The sequence below is a fragment of the Dendrobates tinctorius genome, unplaced genomic scaffold (genome assembly GCF_039654945.1).
Source record: "Dendrobates tinctorius isolate UK_male_01 unplaced genomic scaffold, ASM3965494v1 ptg000036l, whole genome shotgun sequence".
Lineage (NCBI taxonomy): Eukaryota > Metazoa > Chordata > Amphibia > Anura > Dendrobatidae > Dendrobates > Dendrobates tinctorius.
Window position 1 is genome coordinate 12,712,575 of NW_027361704.1, and position 24,206 is coordinate 12,736,780.

General features: G+C 43.9%; 1 protein-coding gene across 1 annotated transcript in view; it reads right to left on the reverse strand.

Annotated features, from left to right (window-relative positions):
• DOCK2 (dedicator of cytokinesis 2) overlaps nucleotides 1–24,206 on the reverse strand; it is a 1,017,649-nt gene that overhangs the window by 164,505 nt on the left and 828,938 nt on the right. Inside the window, exon 43 of the mRNA XM_073573729.1 lies at nucleotides 8,578–8,662. Coding sequence (XP_073429830.1) covers nucleotides 8,578–8,662 — 85 coding nt within the window. The remainder of the gene's footprint in view (nucleotides 1–8,577; nucleotides 8,663–24,206) is intronic.

Here is a 24,206-nt window from a genome sequence, read left to right on the forward strand (position 1 = left end):
AACATGGCGGTCGGCGTGCATGCCCTTTTATACCCCCTGTGACGCCCCCTAAAGCAAGCCAATCACTTGCATGCGCTTCTCAAAGATGGTGCTGACCCCTGCCTATGTCATCACGTTGCCCACAGTGTCCATGGATCCTGATTGGCTGAAAAAGGGCATTAAACAAACTTTTGAAACGCGACTTTGGCGCTAAAGTCGCCGAGCTCGTGGCCGACCTCACCCTAGGGTCGGGTTTTGTTTCATGAAACCCGACTTTACCAAAAGTCGGCGACTTTTGAAATTTTTCGACCCGTTTCGCTCAACTCTACTGAACACCAATAGACAAAACACATAAAGTATTTCAAATAGCATATTAATCTTATTCATAATACATAGAAATTCACAATCCTCAAAGGAGAAAGAAGAAAAAAAACAAAAAAACAAACAAACAAACAAACAAACAAACTCAATGCTCAATAAAAATACCATGAGATCATTTGTACAATTTAAACCTAGCGGGTACCGTGCATCAAGCACAAGTATCCAGAATGCTTCCCGACAATGTAATAAATGTTCCCAGTCACCCCCTCTGGGGGGTTTCGCTACCTGTTCTATTCCCTTTACTTTGAGACTACATAAATTGCCCCCATATATTTCAAGAAAATGTTTAGATAAGCCAGACACATTCTTGCGACTAGACATAGACTCTGGATTAGAGGCAGTGATGTGCTCACTTAGTCTCCTCTTCAAGCTGCGTGTAGTACAACCGATGTAATAAATACTGCACAATGTGCACTCTGCCATATACACTAAATGTGTGGTATTGCAATTCATATAGGTTTTAATTTTATAAGTTTGTTGTGTGCTGTAATTAACAAATCTATTTGTGATATCCATATAACGGCACAAGCCTCACAATTTTTCGCCACACTTGTAATTACCCAAATAATTTAACCACGTAGGTTTAGTGCGATCAGACAAATACAACGAGGGGGACAAAAAATGACTCAAATTTTTAGCCCTCTTTGGAACACACCTATATCCTCCAGCTAATATTTGCCGTAAAACCGGATCTTGGTGCAGCAGGGGAAGATGTTTATGTAGAATTTTAATAACACCCTTGTAATCTGAACTAAAAGCGGTTGAGAAAGAAGGAATATTCTTATTTTGATTAATATGTAATGTGCTATTTTGCAATAAACTGTTCCTAGTTTTGTTATCCACTTTCTTAATGGCCCTGTTCAGCATTCAGTCCTTATAACCCCTTTTTGATAACCTAGTACAAATATTGCGACTTTCAGATTTATAAAGAGCATCATTAGAACACGTCCTCTTGGCACGGATTAGTTCACCCAACGGTAAACTACGTATCACATGTGGCGGGTGACAACTATCCGCATGCAATATGGCATTGCCACTAGTTTCTTTTCTAAATAAGAAAGTATGTATGTTCCCCGTATTACATGTCTCTGTACTACAACCCCTGGCAACAATTATGGAATCATTGGCCTTGGAGGATGTTCATTCAGTTGTTTCATTTTGTAGAAAAAAAGCAGATCACAATGCAATATAGTAAAGGAACAGAAAAGCGCAATAGGGTCTTATCCGAGTTAATATTAAAAGATTAAAAGAAATTCACTCACCTATTTGTAGGAGAGATCAAGCACATAGGATTCGTAGTCAGCTGCTGCACGTCCAAAGGTCAAACCGAGTGACCGCTGATATATCAATTCTTATGGAAATAATTTATGGACGTCCATGCACTGCTTGACAAAATACAGAATCCCACTTACGGTGAAAGATTAATCATTTATTCCCAACGCGTTTCGAAGTAAGGACTACTACTTCCTCAGGGGATGACAAACATCCCCTAAGGAAGTAGTCCTTACTTCGAAACATCCCCTGAGGAAGAAGTAGTCCTTACTTCGAAACGCGTTGGGAATAAATGATTAATCTTTCACCATAAGTGGGATTCTGTATTTTGTCAAGCAGCGCATGGAAGTCCATAAATTATTTCCATAAGAATTGAAAAAAGCAGATCACAGACATGGCACAATGCTAAAGTCAATTCAAATGGCAACTTTCTGGCTTTAAGAAACACTAAAAGAAATCAAGAATAAAAAATGTGGCTGTCAGTAATGGTTACTTTTTTAAACCAAGTTTAGGGAAAAAATTATGGAATCACTCAATTCTGAGGAAAAAAATATGGAATCACCCTTTAAATTTTCATTCCCAAAACTCATCAGTCTGCATCTAAAAAGGAGTAAGCACACCTTGGAGAGCTGCTGCTCCAAGTGGACTGACATGAATCATGGCTCCAACAGGAGAGATGTCAATTGAAACAATGATGAGGATTATCAAACTCTTAAAAGAGGGTAAATCATCATGCAATGTTGCAAATGATGTTGGTTGTTCACAGTCAGCTGTGTCTAAAATCTGGACCAAATACAAACAACATGGGAAGGTTGATAAAGGCAAACATGTTATGAATGGGTCACCGAGGAGGATAGCAGGCCCAGGCTAAGTCACAGAAAACCAGAGAGGTTGGAAACTAAGCGGATTGCAGACCCCTGATCCTGTCCACACAAATAGCAGTAGCCGTGGAGTGTACCTACGATGATCCTAGACGCCTCGGCACAGCCAGAGAGCTAACTAAGTCTAAAGCAAGAAAGGGGAAATCTAAACTGCCCCGGAGCAAACCCCAAAGGAATAGATAGCCCCCAAACATATATTGTCGGTGAGACAAGATGAAAACACAAACGCAGGCAGAAAAATAGACTGAGCAAACGATGGGGCCCACACTGACTAGTCAGGACAGGAAAGTAAAGACACTGTCTGCAATCACACAAAAAACCCTGCAAAAAGTCCAACATGTCTGATGCACAAAAAACACTCAAGTCGCATGACTTCGCCCCCACTATATCAGCACTCTGGTATATTCTGAAAGCAAAGCAAAAAGAGACCAATATAACAGGGAACAAAACAAACTAGCACAAGCAGTAACGTATGGGCGGTGATTCAGCACAGCCCCAGCGGGAGCTGGCTGACCCGCGCAAAGCTGAGATAAACATAACCAGATCAAATGCAAACAGAATAGCAAATGAACCACTTAGCTGAATCATGCAGGGAAAGAGCAGGAGACATCAGACCTCAGAAGGAACAGGAAGAAAATCACCAGCAGGGATAGAGGGAGTTAGCTGTCTTAAATCCCAATCAGAAACCCCAGATCTCCAATCGTCTTCCTCATTATCAGGTGGCAAGCCTCTGTCAATCAGATAAGCTCCACTACCTCCAGTAACCACTGGAGGGAGCCCAGAAAGAGAACTCGCAACCCCTCTGTCTATCTGACCAGCTCCACTACCTTCAGTAAAGCCAGAGAGAGAACTTACAACACAAACATTCTGGTAGACCAAGGAAGACATCAAAGCGTCAAGACCGGAAACTTAAAGCAATATGTCTTCAAAACAGGAATTGCACAACAAAACAAATGAGGAACGAATGGGAGGAAACTGGAGTCAACATCTGTGACCGAACTGTAAGAAACCACCTAAAGGAAATGGGATTTACATACAGAAAAGCTAAACAAAAGCCATCATTAACACCTAAACAGAAAAAAACAAGGTTACAATGGGCTAAGGAAAAGCAATTCTGAACTGTGGATGACAGGATGAAAGTCATATTCAGTGATGAATCGCGAATCTGCATTGGGCAAGGTGATGATGCTGGAACTTTTCTTTGGTGCTATTCCAATGAGATTTATAAAAATTACTGCCTGAAGAGAACTTGCAAATTTCCATAGTCATTGATGATATGGGGCTGCATGTCAGGTAAAGGCACTGGGGAGATGTCTGTCATTACATCTTCAATAAATGCACAAGTTTATGTTGATATTTTGGACACTTTTCTTATCCCATCAATTGAAAAGATGTTTGAGGATGATGAAATAATTTTTCAAGATGATAATGCATCCTGCCATAGAGCGAAAACTATGCAAACATTCCTTGAAAAAAGACACATAAGGTCAATGTCATGGCCTGCAAATAGTCCGGATCTCAATCCAACTGAAAATCTTTGGTGGAAGTTGAAGAAAATGGTCCATGGCAAGGCTCCAACCTGCAAAGCTGATCTGGCAACAGCAATCAGAGAAAGTTGGAGCCAGATTGATGAAGAGTACTGTTTGACACTGATTAAGTCCATGCCTCAGAGACTGCAAGCTGTTATAAAAGCCAGAGGTGGTGCAACAAAATACTAGTTATGTGTTGGAATGTTTTTTTGTTGGTTTGTTTTTCATGATTCCATAATTTTTACCACAGAATTGAGTGATTCCATATTTTTTTCCCTATGGTTGGTTTAAAAAATTAAGTAACCATTACTGACTACCACATTTTTTGTTCTTGATTTCTTTTAGTGTTTCTTAACGCAAGAAAGTTGCCTTTTGAATTGACTTTAATTTTGTAGAAAAAAAGCAGATCACAGACATGGCACAAAACTAAACAACTGAATGAACATCCTCCAAGGCCGGTGATTCCATAATTTATGCAGAGGTTGTACTGTAGACATCCCCTTGCAAGCCTTTTCCTATTTTGCTACCTAGCTGCTTCTGCCACTGCCATTGCACAGCTAATACAGTTGCACATCTCCTGGCCAGCCACTGTGTCTTCTAGATAAAATATACTAATGCTTTTTAAGGTAAACAAGCATGAAACTGTTTAAAAAATAGGGCAAATTTTTTGCAAGGCTTGTTGACAAGCCATAGCTTTTACAGTTTGAAAACAGCTGGTCAGTTCCTGTTATGAAAAAAAAAGGATAATTTTGGTTGGCTTGATAAAAGGTCTTTGCAATTATTTAATCATAGTAAGAATCGCAAACATGTTTCAAATCTCTAAGAAGGGATACATATTTAGACAGTTTTTATAATTTAAGAAATTAAGCAGTCAAAAAAGTCTGATACTGCAGCTGTTTTTTTCCTCCGACTACCATGTAACTTCCCCTAGCCATATAGACTGAAATCACTTCATAAAGGCTATGTTTACATTTAAGAGCTCAAAAGGAGTTCAATTCAATTATACATTTTATACACATTTTTATGTCATAAAACAGAAGGAAGAAGAGAAACCGACCATTCAGTCCAAAATGTATTGAAAAATCAAATATAGTTTGACGCTTGCCATTTGCCACAGAAAACCAGGAATGGCAAATTCGCCACTGGCGCACTGTGCTCTTCACAGATGAAAGCAGGTTCACACTGAGCACATGTGACAGATGTGACAGAGTCTGTAGATGCCGTGGAGAGTGGTCTGCTGCCTGCAACATCCTTCAGCATGACCGGTTTGGCAGTGGGTCAGTAATGGTGTGGGGTGGCATTTCTTTGGAGGGCTGCACGGTGTTGGGCTGTGAGCACAACCCCCATCTGTGGAAGTCAGGCACTCAGACCATCCTCATGGAGTCGGTTTCTAACCGTTTGTCCAGACACATGCACATTTGTGGCCTGCTGGAGGTCATTTTGCAGGGCTCTGGCAGTGCTCCTCCTGTTCCTCCTTGCACAAAGGCTGAGGTAGCAGTCCTGCTGCTGGGTTATTGCCCTCCTATGGCCCCCTCCGCATCTCCTGGTATACTGGCTTGTCTCCTGGTAGTGCCTCCAGCCTCTGGACACTACGCTGACAGACACAGAAAACCTTCTTGTCACATCTTGCATTGATGTGACATCCTGGATGAGCTGCACTAAATGAGCCACTTGTGTGGGTTGTAGAGTCCATCTCATGCTATCACGAGTGTGAAAGCACAACCAAAATTCAAAAGTGACCAAAACATCAGCCAGAAAGCATTGGTACTGAGATGTGGTCCCCATCTGCAGAACCACTCCTTTATTGAGGGTGTCTTGATAATTGCCAATAATTTCCATCTGTTGTCTATTCCATTTGCACAACAGCATGTGAAATTGATTGTCAATCAGTATTGCTTCCTAAGTGGACAGTTTGATTTCACAGAAGTTTTATTTACTTGGAGTTATATTCTGTTGTTTAAGTATTCCCTTTATCTTTTTGAGCAGTGTATATACATCCCCATAGAACTATTGACCTATGGTGCACCTACTGGTGTTTGGCTGAACTAGAACCTTACTTTTTTCACACTATGCATTTTTTTAGCCATATAATCCCACATATCTACTGTGTGGCTTATATTTTTCATTGATCTTTATTATTTTTTACTACTTTTTTTTACCTTTGTTTTGCACATTGTCAATATTTTCACTATTAACCACTCAATTGTTGTTTTATCCGAATCTTGCACCTTAACATCCAGTCCTACTCCTGGTTTTAACAAATTTATTGTACTACCCGATTGTTGTTTTTTTTCTGTTAGATTTTTACCTGATTATAAATTAATAAACTACATTTGATTTTTCAATACATTTTGGACTGTATGGTTTCTCTTCTTCCTTCTGTTTTATGGCAATTTCTCTTACCATCCACAGATTTTTACTTAGGTCCAGACTTTTTGGTTGCAAGGACATCACTTCTACCCTGTTTCACTTTATATTGTGCACTGTGAGTTGACTTTCTAAAAAACACATGTGCCCTGCCATCGATAAGCATTCCTTTGTTCTGTTTTTTTACATTTTTAGATGAGCAATTAGAGGCTTTGCAATATTGCAAATCAAATTGTGGGGGAAATTTGGCAGAGATGGCAAATTTGAATTTCTAGCAATCTGCTCATCTGTAGTGTTGGCCATAGTGTTCAGCAGAATGTTGAGACCTACAGTTGTGGCCAAAAGTATTGACACCCCTGCAATTCTGTCAGATAATACTCAGTTTCTTCCTGAAAATGATTGCAAACACAAATTCTTTGGTATTATTATCTTCATTTAATTTGTCTTAAATGAAAAAACACAAAAAGAATTGTCCTAAAGCCAAATTGGATATAATTCCACACCAAACATAAAAAGAGGGTGGACAAAAGTACTGGCACTGTTAGAAAAATCATGTGATGCTTCTCTAATTTGTGTAATTAACAGCACCTGTAACTTACCTATGGCACCTAACAGGTGTTGGCAATAACTAAATCACATTTGCAGCCAGTTGACATGGATTAAAGTTGACTCAACCTCTGTCCTGTGTCCTTGTGGGTACCACATTGAGCATGGAGAAAAGAAAGAAGACCAAAGAACTGTCTGAGGACTTGAGAAACCAAATTGTGAGGAAGCATGAGCAATCTCAAGGCTACAAGTCCATCTCCAAAGACCTGAAAGTTCCTTTGTCTACCGTGCACAGTGTCATCAAAAAGATTAAAGCACATGGCACTGTGGCCAACTTTCCTAGATGTGGATGGAAAAGAAAAATTGACAAGAGAGTTCAACGCAAGATTGTGCGGATGTTGGATAAAGAACCTTGACTAACATCCAAACAAGTTCAAGCTGCCCTGCAGTCCGAGGGTACAACAGTGTCAACCCGTACTATCCGTCGGCGTCTGAATGAAAAGGGACTGTATGGTAGGAGACCCAGGAAGACCCCACTTCTTACCCCGAGACATAAAAAAGCCAGGCTGGAGTTTGCCAAAACTTACCTGAAAAAGCCTAAAACATTTTGGAAGAATGTTCTCTGGGCAGATGAGACAAAAGTAGAGCTTTTTGGGCAAAGGCATTAACATAGAGTTTACAGGAAAAAAAAACAGAGGCATTCAAAGAAAAGAACACGGTCCCCACAGTCAAACATGGCGGAGGTTCCCTGATATTTTGGGGTTGTTTTGCTGCCTCTGTCACTGGACTGCTTGACCGTGTGCATGGCATTATAAGAAGACTACCAACAAATTTTGCGGCATAATGTAGGGCCCAGTGTGAGAAAGCTGGGTCTCCCTCAGAGGTCATGGGTCTTCCAGCAGGACAATGACCCAAAACACACTTCAAAAAGCACTAGAAAATGGTTTGAGAGAAAGCACTGGAGACTTCTAAGGTGGCCAGCAATGAGTCCAGACCTGAATCCCATAGAACACCTGTGGAGAGATCTAAAAATGGCAGTTTGGAGAAGGCACCCTTCAATATCAGGGACCTGGAGCAGTTTGCCAAAGAAGAATGGTCTAAAATTCCAGCAGAGCATTGTAAGAAACTCATTGATGGTTACCGGAAGCGGTTGGTCGCAGTTATTTTGGCTAAAGGTTGTGCAACCAAGTATTAGGCTGAGGGTGCCAATACTTTTGTCTGGCCCATTTTTGGAGTTTTGTGTGAAATGATCAATGTTTTGCTTTTTGCTTCATTTTCTTTTGTGTTTTTTCATTTAAGACAAATTAAATGAAGATAATAATACCAAAGAATTTGTGTTTGCAATCATTTTCAGGAAGAAACTGAGTATTATCTGACAGAATTGCAGGGGTGTCAATACTTTTGGCCACAACTGTATAATGTAAATCATGATTATTACAATCCATTAAGATTATTTCCAATCTGTGCAAACAATGGCTTAGAGGGATCAATATATCATATGATTATGACATTTTGTGGAAAAATTCAGTTAAGATGGCAAATTTGAATTTTAAACTATGTGCTTAAGTCTGGTTTTTAGTAGGATATAGTAAACATAAAATATTACAAATAGGTATACTTACAGCAAACTCATTTTCGGGATCAATGGAGCCCTTCCTTACTGGCTTTGAATAGTGAAATCTCTGCACATAATTTGACTTGTAAAAACTGAAAAATATCAAGCATAAATTAAAATGAATAGATGAGTATTATATTCACATTCCCTAGGCAATACCACATTCTCTGTGGAAGTTTTAGTGACTCAAGCCGCAGTTATACATAATCTACTTATAATTTTACGGTAAAATGTATGCAAATTTATTGCAAGTGTCCACCTGGAAAGCTGGTGCAATAGGTTAAGTAATAAGAGTAATGCCTACACTTACCGTGCAGTTTTATTAGAGTCTATATTTTTTTTCAGCTAGCTTGAAGATACAAAATTGCAATTTTTTTAATGTTATGTTAGACTTTTGATCAAGCTAAGCTTGCAGCTATAAAAAATAATTATCAACTTCTTAGATCCAGCATTGTTTTATTTGATCAGCAACTGACTAGTACTGGACATGGCCTCCCTGGTTTAGATTACTAATAACGAGCTATTAGGGATGCTTTGGTGCATTTTTTATAATACTATATATTTATCATAAATTCTGACAGAATGGCTGGAGTACGTTTCTTACGCTGGTACACAATGGCTATAAGATGTAAAAAATTCTTTTAGAGTTATGCAACTCTTAATTAATTTGTTTCATCTTGACCCATTGGGCCTCATCAAGAGTGGCGTGCAAAATGACTGTCTTGATTAATTGGGGTCTATACGCTTTTTACAAAAACACAATTTTTCAAAATAAATATAAGCCCTTTGATGGCAATATCATTTTAAAATATAAAGAATTATTGCTCTGAGTGTGCTGGCATGCAAAGATAAAAAAAAGTTGGTGCATCTTTAAGGCTTAAAATAGCTGCATCCTGAATCAGTTAGATAATGAAGAACTGACCAACATGTTTTAAAGTGTGGACAATCTAGTCTGCAGAAACACTGCCAACACTGTATACAGTACAATTTACCATACAGAACATTTGAGCAAGCATTCATATTTAAGCATTGTCATAAACCTTGTTTTTATCTTGAATACTGTATGCTGGCTACAAGGGAACCTGTAATCAATTATGGCTCAAGACACAGATGATTCTTAGTAGAGATGAGTGGATCAGACAAAATTCAAATACGCCTGTTAGCGCATTTTTTCCTGGGAAATGTAATATGCCAAGAAGTTATTCTTTATGAATTTAATATCCCTTATGCTTTGGTGTCTCTCCAGACCCAAAGCATGATAAGTGTAATAAGTAAAAAATGAACAAATCATGACATCACAGCATGGACCATTAACTTTGCGAGTGCATGTGCAGAACTTGCACTAAGAATTTAATATTCAGAGACTTGTGACATATTTCTGTCATTATTGTGGCTTACATCAGATAATTCCTTCTAATTTTGTACACGAAGCACATACGTGGGGAGGTGGCGAGTTCTCCTTCAATAGAAGTCTTTAAACAGAGGCTGGACAGACATCTGTCTGGGATGATTTAGCGAATCCTGCTTTGAGCAGGGGGTTGGACCAGATGGCCCAGGAGGTCCCTTCCAACTCTACCATTCTATGATTCTATATGTAACATTTTCATCATTCACTGCAATTTAGGGACACTGTGAGAGATAGCTCTGTCATGAAATCTGATTTATAGGGTGTGCTGGGCTGTCAGTATTTTGACTAACAGTCTTGATGCTCAATCTGGTCTAGCTGGCGGGTATTCCTCCAAGTGCCTCCCGTTTTGATTATTTGCTGGCTATTTAGCTGGCTGCCTATGAGCAGACCATTGTTTTCCACTGTGTATTATTCCCTGATCCTGAATATATTGTGACTATTCATGTGTGTTATTCCTTCTGTTGTTGATGCTCTATGTCCTCATGTGTTTAACCCCAGACTTGACCTCTGACTATCCATTTGTCTTATCCTCTTATCTTGATGTACTCTCCTGGCATTGGAGCCCGGACTGTTACTTGACCATGCTTTTGTATTGCTCGTCTTGGTCTCCTGGCATCTGACCTCAGACCTCCTAACTACCATATCTAACGCTTGTCTATGAGTAGTGACTCAGCGGCAGAACATGTACCTACCTAGCATTTCAAATTTTGTCATTTTTGTATAGGCGGTTACATTTTTTTTCTATAAATATAAAAAAGTAGACTTATTTTTGCGTGTCTGTTTTGCTCACCCATTTTACAGCCTGCTGCCATATTTTGGTTTCTCTCCATATGCTTTCCTACCTAGCATTTTTTATTTTGTCCTTTTTGTCAAGGTTATTTATTAGTGTTGTACAAAATGAATGGTAAGCGTAAAAGAAGTAATGGCAACGGATGGATAGTGTAAAATTAAAACGAAAAAAACATGCCAAGGCTAAGAATATGAGAGCCACAAATAGCATAAATGAACAGGCAAAAAGGGAGAAAAATCCCTAAGTAACAAAAAAAATTGAATTCCCCAAAGAATATAAGACCAGTTTAACATGCAAGAGAAATCCTATTAAAATATAACCTTTAACCCCTTGTGGTGTAGTGACCAATGTGTCCGCTAGAGGGCGCTGTATGGATGTCCCAGGAGAGTGGATGAATGGCAAAATACTGAATGACCGGTATGTATCTCAAGGTGGGTGGCCTAGAGATGGAGATTTATGTGTGTGTTAATCAGCAGTGATACTGCTGAGGTGCTGGTTCAATGTGTCAGGGGCTAGTTACCTACAAACCACAAGTTACCTACAAACACCACAGTGTTTAAGAATGCTAGTATAAAGTGTATATGAGTGGTTCAAGGACCTGTGATGAGGTCATAGCCATGTGACCCGGTGGGCGTGGCTACGGACCATATAAGGTGGCCAGGGTAGGTCATGCTGGGACCTGGTTGGTCCGTTTTGGAAGGCCCCGTCTGGGAGAGATGGGGGCTGTCTTCCTGACAGCAAGGAATGCTGTATTGAATGGCTGCACATGCCTGATGATTCCCTGGAGGGAATGGACGTCTGCAGCATGATGAGGTGAATCAGCTATGAGGAGACCCTGACGTGGGTGAGATAACTGAGGCTGAAGAGCCTGTGTATGCATAACCTGTGTGACCACAGGGATTACAGAGCTGAACTCTGTCATGGACACTATGCTGACGTTATGAAGTTTATGTTGCTGCTGTGGGTTTATGATGCTAAATAAACCGCATGGACTATGATTGTTTATGGAAAACCTGTGCCGGATCTGGCTTTGTGGCTGCTAAGCGAGTGTCCCCTATTTGAATATTAGTGCTACCTTACACCGTCTATGGCATCCATGTGCCCTGGGCCTGTCTGACCATGGACGGGAAAGTACATCATCGCGATCGGCCACGCACACGGGTGTTGTGCGGCCTATCACGGGCGGATGTCAGCTGATTTTCACAGCTGACCCCCGGAACTAAGAGCCAGGAGCGGTTTCAGACCGCTCCCGACACTTTAACCCCTGGAATACTGCAATTGAACATGATCGCAGAATTCCGGGAGATGACAGAGGGCTGACAGCCCCTCTGCCTTTGGATCGGAGACCCCGCTACTATGTCATGATGACATCCGGGTTACCAGAGCTGAGAAACTTCCTGTCATAATTTTTTATTTTTACGGCTCTATGTTATAAACTTCTGTGAAGTACTTTGGGGTTCAAAGTGCTCACCACACATCTAGATAAGTTCCTTAGAGGATCTATTTGTCATGATCCCAGTGCAGGCTTTGACCTGCATGTCAGGGGTTTAGTCTTAACCCCAGGTGTGCAGGTCAAAGCCTGCAATGGGCTCAATTATTGTGGCCTGGGAAACTCCAATCCCCGTCAGTTATACATTTGCCTTTGGCCGAGTGTGGTGACCCGAGTGTGCCTGTGCCTTCTGATAGTCTTCTAGCTTGCTTATATGGTTCTGACCCGGTTCTGTCCCCTGTTGTGAGTTTGTCTCTTGATTCTGTACCGTGTATCTGCTTCTCTGGTTTCTGACTCATTGCCTATGTCCTGACTATTCTCTGATTGCCCCTCTTGTACTGTACTGCTATCTCCATGTATGACTCTGGTACCACGCCGCCCTCTCTGAGTATGACCCCCCGTTTGTCTGACCTGAGGATCCCTGTAGTAGAATCCTGCATTCATCTCCAGCAGTAGGACGCTAAGCCCCGCCCCCTGTGGTCACATGATCGTAGGTCCTTCACTGCTTGCTACCTTCAGCGTCCCAGGTCCTGTCTGCCTGAGCTTTCCCTGCAGTATCTGACCCCGGGCCCTCCCGCAGTGTGGGTGAGTCACCCTGTTCAGCCGTGGCAGTTCGCCGGAGCTGTCAGGACCCTGACACTATTTTCCAAAATAATGTCAATTGTGGGGGATTTCCACTATTTAGGCACATCAGGGGTTCTCCAAACGAGACATGGAGTCCAATCTCAATGTCAGCCAATTTTGCATTGAAAAGTCAAACGGCGCTCCTTCCCTTCCGAGCTTTGCCATGCTCTCAAACAGTGTTTTACCTGTATATATGGGGTATCGGCGCACTTAGGATGAATTGTACAAAAACTTTTAGGGGTCTAATTTCTCCTGTTACCCTTGGTAAAATAAAAAAATTGGATCTGAAATAAATTTTTTGTGAAAAAAAGTTAAGTTTCATTTTTTTAAACATTCCAAAAATTGTTGTGAAGCACCTGAAGGGTTAATAGGCTTCTAGAATATGGTTTTGAGCACCTTCAGGGGTGCAGATTTTAAAATGGTGTCACTTTTGGGTATTTTCTATCATATAGACCCCTCAAAGTGACTTCAAATGTGATGTGGTCCCTAAAAAAAAAAAAATGGTGTTGTAAAAATGAGAAATCGCTGTTTAAATTTTAACCCTTAGAACTTCCTAAGAACAAAAAAAAATTGGTTCCAAAATTGTGCTGATGTAAAGTAAACATGTGGGAAATGTTAATTATTAAGTATTTTTTGTGACATATCTCTCTGATTTAAGGGCATGAAAATTCAAAGCTGGAAAATTGCAAAATTTTCACAATTTTCACCAAATTTCCATTTTTTTCACAAATAAATGCAAGTCATATCAAAGAAATTTTACCACTATCATGAAGTACAATATGTCACGAGAAAACAATGTCAGAACCACCGGGATCCATGGAAGCGTTCCAGAGTTATTACCTCATAAAGTGACAGTGGTCAGAATTGTAAAAATTGGCTTGGTCAATAGCATGCAAACCACCCTTGGGGATAAAGGGGTTAAGTGAATCCTAAAATTGTTCAATCAGAACCACACAAAATAATAAGTTAACTGCATATGCAAAAAAAGTGTGCAAAATAGTGAACCAGAACATGATCATAGAGCAATATACATAGAGTGATAGAAGGGTCCTTTTTCCCTAATTGCACCACTTTGTAACCCCAGTGGGTTCATACTTTGTTTCTCCAGCATTACTCTGCATGTCTCTGCTTTCACCCTTTGCTCCTGTCCCCCTAACTAGCTGGGATACTGTTTTATGTTACCTGTATGAATGCTGCTCAATTCCCTGCTCCGCTGCTTTGTGATGTCTTTGCTCTGCTGCATGACTGTCCACATGTGCGGTCCCTGGCTGCCTCTGTGGAAGCTATCCATGGGTTGCAAAGTCCTCTGCAGCTGGTGCATGACATTCACATGTTTCCAGGTACCCTAAGCCTCAGTTCCTGTGCTGAAATGGTTTCTGTTTGTGCTTAGGGTGCACACAGCCACACCTTACCTGCTTTTATTAGGGTTAGTGTGTGTTGGCTCGAGATTCCCCCACTGCACAGGGGGAATCTCGAGCCATGTCCTCTGTGGTCTCCCATTCCTCTGCCGCCGCAGAGATTCCTGCTCAGCAAAGACATCAGTCCAGGTGTCTTGCCCAGGCTGATGCTAGGCATCTGGTTGCTTCCTCAGGCTCTGCTAGAACTCCATCCTTGAGTCAGCAGCAAGTAGACACATCTGGGACTAAGTCCTGTCTTTTGGGTACTGAGCATGCCCGTGGGACGACCTCTCATTGGAGGCCGAAGGTCACATGTGCAGGTCCCGTTCCTGCTCGGCTTGGTCCACTACTGGGAAGGTCCCAGAAGGATGCCACTATAAAAGAGCTGCATGGCCGCTCAGCCATGCGCTAGTATAGACAGTTATGGATAGTGTTGTGTGTGATGATGGATGCTTGTGAAGCGCTGAATGACTCATTAAGAAACCCCTTCCCTTTGATACGTATGGTTTAGGATCTTGAGTCAGCGCCAAGCAGTGACACTGCATAGTGCCGCAGTGCTCCCGGCACCTATTACACGCTCAGCGGAGCCGTGCACAGTTATTGCGCTTTCCAGCACTAAGGTTGAGCTGGCTAGTGGCATCTGCCAGGGCGGCGCTGTACACATGCAGTGTGGTAACACCACTGTCGGCTGTGCCCTGTGTTTGCTAACAGTGCACAGCGTTTCTCTAGGGTTAATCCCTGGCACCGCAGTAGCGGTTTCTTTAGCCATAGCCTATGTGGTAACAGTCTTAGGCGTCTCTTTCTGCGGCACTGTGCTGTAACAGAGTTCACTCCTGTGCACACTGGGTCTGCGGTCACTCCGCCGGTGTTCAGTTGGCGTTCGCCATTACCGAGCAGCAGTTTGTCATCTCTGCACGGTGGACTCCGGGTTGCGATCGCACTTCATTATATTTTATATTTAGTGCGATCCGCAACTGTTTTTAATCCAGTATTTTCGTGCTTATTCATGATTTGAGAGACCCCACCCCTCTCTTGTGTGACATGCACATAAGGAGCTGTCTTACACCACGTGCCCATACTAGAAAGCATCTGTCTTAATCCTGCTCATTTAGACACTGTTCATATGTTCAGGTTTTAAATACATTTGATAGGGACTGCTGCAATACGGGTTACCTTGACGAGCTGGAGCAGCTTAGCATACATTTTTTTTTGCAAAAAAACGTATCGACTAAATACCCTGTATTTGTTGTTACCTTTTATCAGCACTTGCTGACTACTGTCATATGTCTTACTGCAAGGTATTTCTGCACATTTGTCATTCTGTGCTTTATGTTTGTGTTTCTAACAAGTGTGTGTGTGTACCTGAGTTGCTTTCCCCAGCTTATTGCTGAGGGGAAGCTCATATATAAACTCTCTTTCCTGTTGGCCATTGCCAGAGCTTTGAATTAAGTTTCTGAGTCTTGCCATGTGTGTTTGGTGTTCAGCTCTTGTTCTGCTTGCGTTCAGTTCTGAGAAAGCTGGTGCCTGTTTTTCTGCCTGCTCTGGGGAGTGAGTACCCAAATCTTTTCCTGTTTGTGCCTTGTTTTTCCCCCTGCTCTGGGGGCTGAGTACCCAGAACCGCCTTTCCTGGAGGCTGCATATCCAGGCCGGTTTCTGTTGTGTTTTGTTTCCCACCTCCCTGAGGGCTGCATTCTCAGGCCTGAACCCTTGATTCTATATCCGTTCCTGTACCTGACCCTGCAGGAACTGTGTCCTCTGTGTTATGTTCCTGAAGTCCCTCTGTGTCTGGGACCCTGTACCCAGTGACTGTGAACTAACTTGGGTTCATCTTTCAAAGATGGAGCGGTGTTTTTGCTGAGTGTTTGCTATGCTGTGCTCAGCCTGCTATGCGGTGCTAACTCCGTCCGGCCCCAATCCAACCCAATGGTGCTTGCACCATCCCGCTTGAGTTCCTTCCTAGGTCTGATGCCCGGACACTGACGACCGTAGTTTGTTTCCAGGAACCAGGCAGCGGTTGTCAGGTTCCAGTGTCCGGAGTTTGTCAACCGCTGTCTGGTACCCGAAGCCCAACCACCGCTGCCTGGTCCTGTGCTCTCCATGTCTCAACTGATGTCCTGAGTTGCCACGCCAGTGTTCCTGCGCTGTCCATGTCTCTGTCAATGATCTGAGCTGCCATGCTGTTGCTCCTGGTCCTGTGCCATCCGTGTCCCAGCTAATAACCTGGGCTGCCACACCGGCGTCCCGATGTCCTGCCTGTGTCCTGATGACCAGCCTGTGTCCTGATGTCCTGATGACCAGCCTGTGTCCTGATGTCCAGCCTGTGTCCTGATGTCCAGCCTGTGTCCTGATGTCCAGCCTGTGTCCTGATGTCCAGCCTGTGTCCTGATGTCCAGCCTGTGTCCTGATGTCCAGCCTGTGTCCTGATGTCCAGCCTGTGTCCTGATGTCCAGCCTGTGTCCTGATGTCCAGCCTGTGTCCTGATGTCCTGCCTGTGTCCTGATGTCCTGCCTGAGTTCCGATGTACTGCCTGAGTCCTGATGATCTGCCTGTGTCCCGATGTTCCGCCGGTTCCCCGGGGTCCACCCTGTGATGATGTCTGTCCTGGGTCAGTGGTCTGATGTTCTCCTGCTGAGCCTGTGTTATGCCTGAGACCTGAGAGAGAGGCCATCCTAGTATGCCCGTGCCAAATGACCCTGGGCTGCATCAACCTGTGATGTCCTCCTGCCTTTGTCTGTTATCGTGAGACGTGTTCACTTCCTTGATGTGCGGAATCGGGAGCCTGGCATCGTTATGTTCCGTTTATGTACTGTGATTTCGTTTAAGTAAACTTTGTTTTTTCATACCTGAAGTTGTACGGTGTTATCTAGTTCTGCTTGTTTCCATCTTGTCCATATGCTCAGCTGCCACAGAACCTGCTAACTGCCCTTCCCTAGTCTGGGTAGGTCCAGGTTACCCTATGTGGTCCTGGACCTAATACATGGCAAAAGATAGAAGAAAAATAAAGCAGCCATGTTACTCATCCTTGGATGCAAGTGTTCCCCCTGGCATCTTGATGCATTTCCCCACCAGTTAGATCTGTAATGTGACACAGTGTCAGAAAATGGGCTGATACCCTGCAGATAGGGAGAAGTCAGACTCAAGGGGCCGATACAGACAGACAAAGAGGCAGGACCCAGAGGAACAGATGGCTGGGCCAAGGCACAGGGCGAACGTGATACGCGAGAAACAGAGAGATGGGAAATGCATCAGTTGTCTCATACACCACTCAAACAAGTCCCGCATCCCCAGTAACTAGAGTGGAGCGAAACAGGTCGGTCCGATTAAAAAATCGCCGAATATTTCGCCAAAGTCGGGTTTCGCCCTAGTGGGAGGTCGGCCATAAGGTCACGTTTCAAATGATGCTTTCAGCGCCTTTTCTCAGCCAATGATGGAGGACGCACATTGTGGGCAATGCGATGACATGCGCAGCGGCCATCACCATCTTAGAGAAGGGCATTGAAGTGATTGGCTGGCTTTGTGTGGCATCACAGTGGGTATACAAGGCTGTGAACACCGACCGCCATCTTACTTCTGCCGATCTTACAATAGGGAGAGGTGCTGCTGCTGATTCTGAACAGGGAGAGCGTTAGGCAGGGAAGAAGGAAAAAAACTGCTTCTGCTGATAGCGCTTTTCACTGTACAGTTAGTGTGCAGTGAAAGGGGAGGATTTTTGTGGTGTGCAGCAGCGCTGGTGGTGATTAGGCTGCCTTTTAAGGCTACCTGCTAGCTTCATTGCTGTGTGCACACTGCTGTTCAAACTGCTTTTTTCAACGCACTCCAAATTTTATTATTTTGTCCAGGTGAGTTACTGAGCGTTCATTTTTTCACAGACCGTCTAGCGGTGTACACTCCTTACACACTACCGTGTACCGGCTGGTATCACGGACAAATAGAAGCTATCTGGGTGTGACTCTGGAAGAAAAAGCCAAGGAGTTTGTCCGTTTTTCCAGACCTACACCTTAGAGTCGTGTCCGTTTTTCAAACAGTTTCGTATATCTGCTGTTTGATGACAGTCAAATCTAGACAGAGACAGCGTGTGTCAGTCCATATACAAATACACAGAGCTTGACAATTTTATATACACACACCGTACAGCGGTGTACGCTCCTCACACATTACTGTGTACCGCCTTCTAGCACGGAGAAATAGAAGCTACCTGTGTGTGACTCTGGAAAAAAAAGCCGAGGAGTTATTCCGTTTTTCCAGACCTACACCTTAGAGTCGTGTCCGTTTCTCAAACAGTCTTGTATATCTGCTGTTTGATTACAGTCAAAACAAGACAGAGACAGCGTGTATCAGTCCGTATACAAATACACGGAGCTTGACAATTTTCCATACAGACACCGTCTAGTGGTGTACGCTCCTCACACACTACCGTGTACCGGCTGGTATCACGGACAAATAGAAGCTACCTGTGTGTGACTCTGGAAAAAAAAAACGAGGAGTGTTTCCGTTTTTCCAGACCTACACCTTTGAAAAACGGACACGATTCTAAGGTGTAGGTCTGGAAAAACGGAAAAACTCCTCGTTTTTTTTTTCCAGAGTCACACACAGGTAGCTTCTATTTGTCCGTGATACCAGCCGGTACACGGTAGTGTGTGAGGAGCGTACACCACTAGACGGTGTCTGTATGGAAAATTGTCAAGCTCCGTGTATTTGTATACGGACTGATACACGCTGTCTCTGTCTTGTTTTGACTGTAATCAAACAGCAGATATACAAGACTGTTTGAGAAACGGACACGACTCTAAGGTGTAGGTCTGGAAAAACGGAATAACTCCTCGGCTTTTTTTTCCAGAGTCACACACAGGTAGCTTCTATTTCTCCGTGCTAGAAGGCGGTACACAGTAATGTGTGAGGAGCGTACACCGCTGTACGGTGTGTGTATATAAAATTGTCAAGCTCTGTGTATTTGTATATGGACTGACACACGCTGTCTCTGTCTAGATTTGACTGTCATCAAACAGCAGATATACGAAACTGTTTGAAAAACGGACACGATTCTAACAGTTTCGTATATCTGCTGTTTGATGACGGTCAAAACTAGCCAGAGACAGCGTGTGTCAGTCCATATACAAATACACGGAGCTTGACAATTTTCCTTACACACATCATATAGAGCTGTCCGATTCTCCAACAGTATTGTATATCTGCCGCTCGCATTACAGTGACCTTTATACCTAGTCAGCGTGTGTGTGACACTCCATAAATACATATACGGAGATTGTTAGTTGCACAAAAATCATATACAGCTGTACACTTCTGATACAGTTCCGTATATCTGCTTGTTGGATTACAGTCCAATACATAATGTGAGAGGGTCTGTGACTAACATAATATATACGATGATTTAATTTGTTTAATGCACCTTACACAGCTGGACGCTCCTCATACAGTACCATCTCTATGATGGTATTTTTGGTACATTTTCCCAAACATGAGGAAATATGGTGGAAGAGGCCGCGGATGTGGGCAGGGGGGCGTAGCTGGTACTGATGGTGCATCGGCTGGTTCTTGCAAAAGCACAATAGCAGCTAAGGCAGGAGGTGTTGAGCATGCATCATCCTCTGGCCCAAGAAGGCCTGTATGGTTGCCTTTTCTTGGAGTAGGAAAACCGCTTTTAAAGCCGGAACATCAGGAACAGGTTTTGGCGTACATTGCCAAAACAGTCACCAGCTCTATTGGCTCCTCTTCTGAACGGTCGAAACCTGCAAGCACAGAGTCGTCAGTGCAGGGTTCTGGTCATAAAAAAACCCTTTCCTTGTGTCCTTCACCCCCATCAAAAGTTAAGGATGCGGCAGCCCACACTTCAGATTACTCTATGGAGCTCTTTTCACATACCATGCCTGGGTTATCCAGTCAAATCCTGAATTCCCCAGTCCAAGATGAATCTTACATGGAGTGCACTGATGCACAACCACTGCTAGATGATTCTGCTGGTACATTGACCCACAGCACTACATTGCCCTCGCAGTCTATTGAGCCAGAATCTGACCCTGATGAAACCCAGGTGCCCCTTCCCGCATACTATACCACCTTACACTGTGACACAGAGGAAGGTAAAGAGGAAGGTGCAGATGACTTTGAAGAGGAGGTGATGGATGACCAAGTTCTGGACCCGGATTGGCATCCATTGGGGGAGGAGGGTGGCGCTGGCAATAGTTCAGATAAGGAGAAGGATCCGCAGCAGGCATTGACATCGCAGCAGCGGTTATCTAGCAGGCCCGTAGCTGTCTTAAAACGGGGAACAAAAACTAAAAGAGTTGCAGGACAGCTTGACCAGACGGTCAACTTAGCACAGCGTGCAAGGCCAGAAAATGTTTACCATAGTAGGAAGAGTGCAGTGTGGCACTTCTTTGTCCAAAATCCTACTGATGAGGCAAGTAACCTGTAAGAAGTGAGGAAGGACCTTTAGCTGAGGTAAACAACTCAGAAATTTGAATACCAGTTGCATGCTTAGACATTTAATCAACATGCACTTGCAAGCGTGGACGGACTACAAAACCTCAGATAGCACATGTGCACCTGCTCCGACTGAAAGTAGCCAACAATGCTCCATCGCTACCCCCACTGTAAGACCACCACCACCATTAAGCACACCACCAGCAATAAATGTGGAGGTGTCGTTGTAAGGTCAAAGCACTCAGGGAATCACAATGGTTTTGCAACACAACACTAAATCTAGGCCATCAAATTCACCACCAATACCATCACCAACCCCCTCTCACTCCAACCGGTCCCCCACTACTTCCCCCATATGCAGCTCTCCTGTCCAGCTCACCCTACCAGACACTCTGAGTAGGACAAGAAAGTACTCATCCTCTCATCCGTATACACTGTGTTTGAGCGTCTACATTGCCAAACTAATCTCATTAGAGATTATGCCCTACCGTTTGGTTGAAAGTGAAGCTTTCTGCGACCTCATGGCCTACACTGTCCCATGCTATGACCTACCCAGTCGGCACTTCTTTTCTCGAAAAGCCATCCCTGCCCTCCACCGGCATGTGAAAGACAGCATTGTCCATGCACTAAAACAGTCAATGAGTGGAAAGATGCACCTCACAGCGGATGCATGGACCAGTAGGCATGGTCAGGGCCGTTACGTGTCCATCACTGCTCACTGGGTTAATGTGGTGGATGCAGGCTCCACTGGGGACAGCGGCGGTGGAACAGTGCTGCCTAGCCCACGGTATAGGAAAAAGTTGGCTGTAGGTGTTCGATCCTCCTCCTCTGTCAGCGAAAGATATCGTCTGTCACACAAGCACTACATCCGCAGCTGGCAGTGTTGCACACGAGGTATCCCACTATCGAACAGCTAGTGGTAAGCGTCAGCAGGCTGTGTTAAAGATGATGTCTTTGGGCGTCAAGAGACACACCGTGGAGGTACTGGCCGACTACTTGCAGCAACAAACTGAGTCATGGCTGGGCAGTCTACATCTTGAGGCAGGCAAGGTAGTCAGTGATAACGGCCGTAATTTTGTGGCAGCCATGGCCCATGCAAAACTCACACGCATACCTTGCCTGGCTCACACTTTGAACCTGGTGGTGCAGTGCTTCCTTAATAATTATCCGGTGTTAACATCCCTACTCCATAAGGTGGGAAGACTGTGCTCGCACATCCGTTGCTCGGCCGTACACTCCAGTCGTATGCAGAAGCTGCAGCGATTGCTCCACCTCCCCAAGCACCGCCTAATCATAACCATGTGCAGTGTGGAGTTCCACCTTGTTGCAACGTCTGAGAGGCTGTGCAAACAGAGGCAGGCTGTAATGCATTTGTGGGAGGATACACGGGCAGGCAGTTAGAGGGAAGACATGGAATTGTCGGGTGTGCAGTGGTCAAAGTTGAAAGACCTCTGTAAAGTCCTTCAGTGTTTTGAGGAATGCACACAGCTGGTAAGCGCAGACGACGCCATCATAAGCATGAGCATTCCACTTATGCGTCTGCTCATGCAAAGTTGACGCACATTAAGGATCAGGCATCTGCAGCGGAGGAGGAAGAGGAGGGAAGCCTTGATGACAGTCAGCCATTGCCTGGTCAGGGAACTGCCCTGGACGAGGTGGAGGAAGAAGAGGAAGAGGATGAGGGGGAAGATTATTTTGGGCAGGAGGATGTTTCTCAGGGGCAAGAGAAAATGTTGGCGTTCCAAGGTCAGGGACAGTGTTTGTGCGTGACTGTAGGGATGTGGATTTGCCAGAAACTGCTCCTCCACCTACCACAGGCACTGCATCATTGACACCTGGAACATTGGCCCACATGTGCGATTATGCCTTGCAGATCCTAAAAAGGGACCCCCGCATTGTCAAAATGATGAGGGATGACGACAACTGGCTGGCCAGCATCCTCAATCCACGCTACAAAGGCAAATTACACCACATCATGCCACAGGAGAACCTAGAGATAATATTGGCAAACAAACAAGCAACTCTGGTAAACCGTTTGTTTGAGGCTTTCCTAGCACATTGCAGCGGTGCTGGTTCTCCCACGAGCCATAGTGGGCACAATGGAAGAGGTGTTCGTGGTGCACACAGCAGAAGTGGCGTTGCAGACAGGGGTTTAATGACCATGTTGTGGAATGATTTCTCAAGTACCGCTCACACGACTGCTAATACTGCATCGATTAAAAGTGACAGGAGGCAGCTGTTGTCAACTATGGTTACAAACTACTTTTCCTCCCATATCGATGTTCTCCCGCACAGGTCATTCCCCTTTGACTATTGGGCTTCTAAACTGGACGCCTGGCCTGAATTGGCACAATATGCCATACAGGAGCTTGCTTGCCCTGCTGCTAATGTGTTATCTGAAAGAGTCTTCAGTGCTGCTGGATCAATCCTGACAGAAAAAGGGACCCGTCTGTCGACCCAAAATGTTGATGATCTAACCTTTATTAAAATGAACCATGCCTGGGTTTCAAAGGATTTTGTCCCACCTTCCCCTGATGACACATAGGTTACCAGAAAAGTGCCTTGGTTTTTTTCCTTCTCTTCCTCGGACTTGCCCAATTACGCCCTTTGCAGCAGCTGAATGTCCAGCCAACACATCTACATATGCCAATTTTTAAACCTCCCTAACTGGGCTGCCCATCCCTCCCCCAACGGCTGGGGTCAAGACCTGGCACACCCGGGCAAGTGCCGTTGCTCTGAACAGGTGGATGGGCCCACTCCCTGCCGATTTTGCTTCCCCATTGACTTGCATTGGGTTTCGTGTTTCAGTCGGCCTCCGACTTTTCCCTATAGTCGGACGATTTCGTTCGACCCGACTTTTGCGAAAGTCGGGTTTCATGAAACATGACTCGACTCGAAAAAAGGCAAAGTCACTCATCTCTACCAGTAACTAATTTTGTGGTGACTTCTGGGCCCTCTTCATCGCTACCATCCTCGTACTCTTTTTTGGAGCAAAGGGTCCCTTTCGGCTACCATATGCGAAACAGAAATCAGTAAAGGGGCCTGTATCCAGTCAGATTATAAATCTGACTAACTATACTGAGCAATGAAATCAATGTTTTACAAAAGAGGTTATCTTTTGTTCCCACTACCCTTTTAATTCCTTTACATGGGTTAAAGATATCAAGTTATTTGGACATAAATTAAAATGGCACAAATTTTATTAACATCAGGACCAAGAGCAATGTTTCAAATTGGGGATAGCTAAGGAGGAATTGGGGGTTGTTGAGGCACTTGCAGGTTTACTGGAAGAAAATTAACATTAAAGAGGGTTGGGACCCTTTACAGAACTTAAGAGGAGGAGCTTGACACTATAAACAACTTCCTACGAGCTGTTGACAATGATTTATCCAAAATACACCCCGCTAAAGTGACTATTGGTCTAACGTAACTGTTAATGAATGTCCGGCTCTTGCCTCCCTGGAAGAGAACCAACAGTTGATTGTGA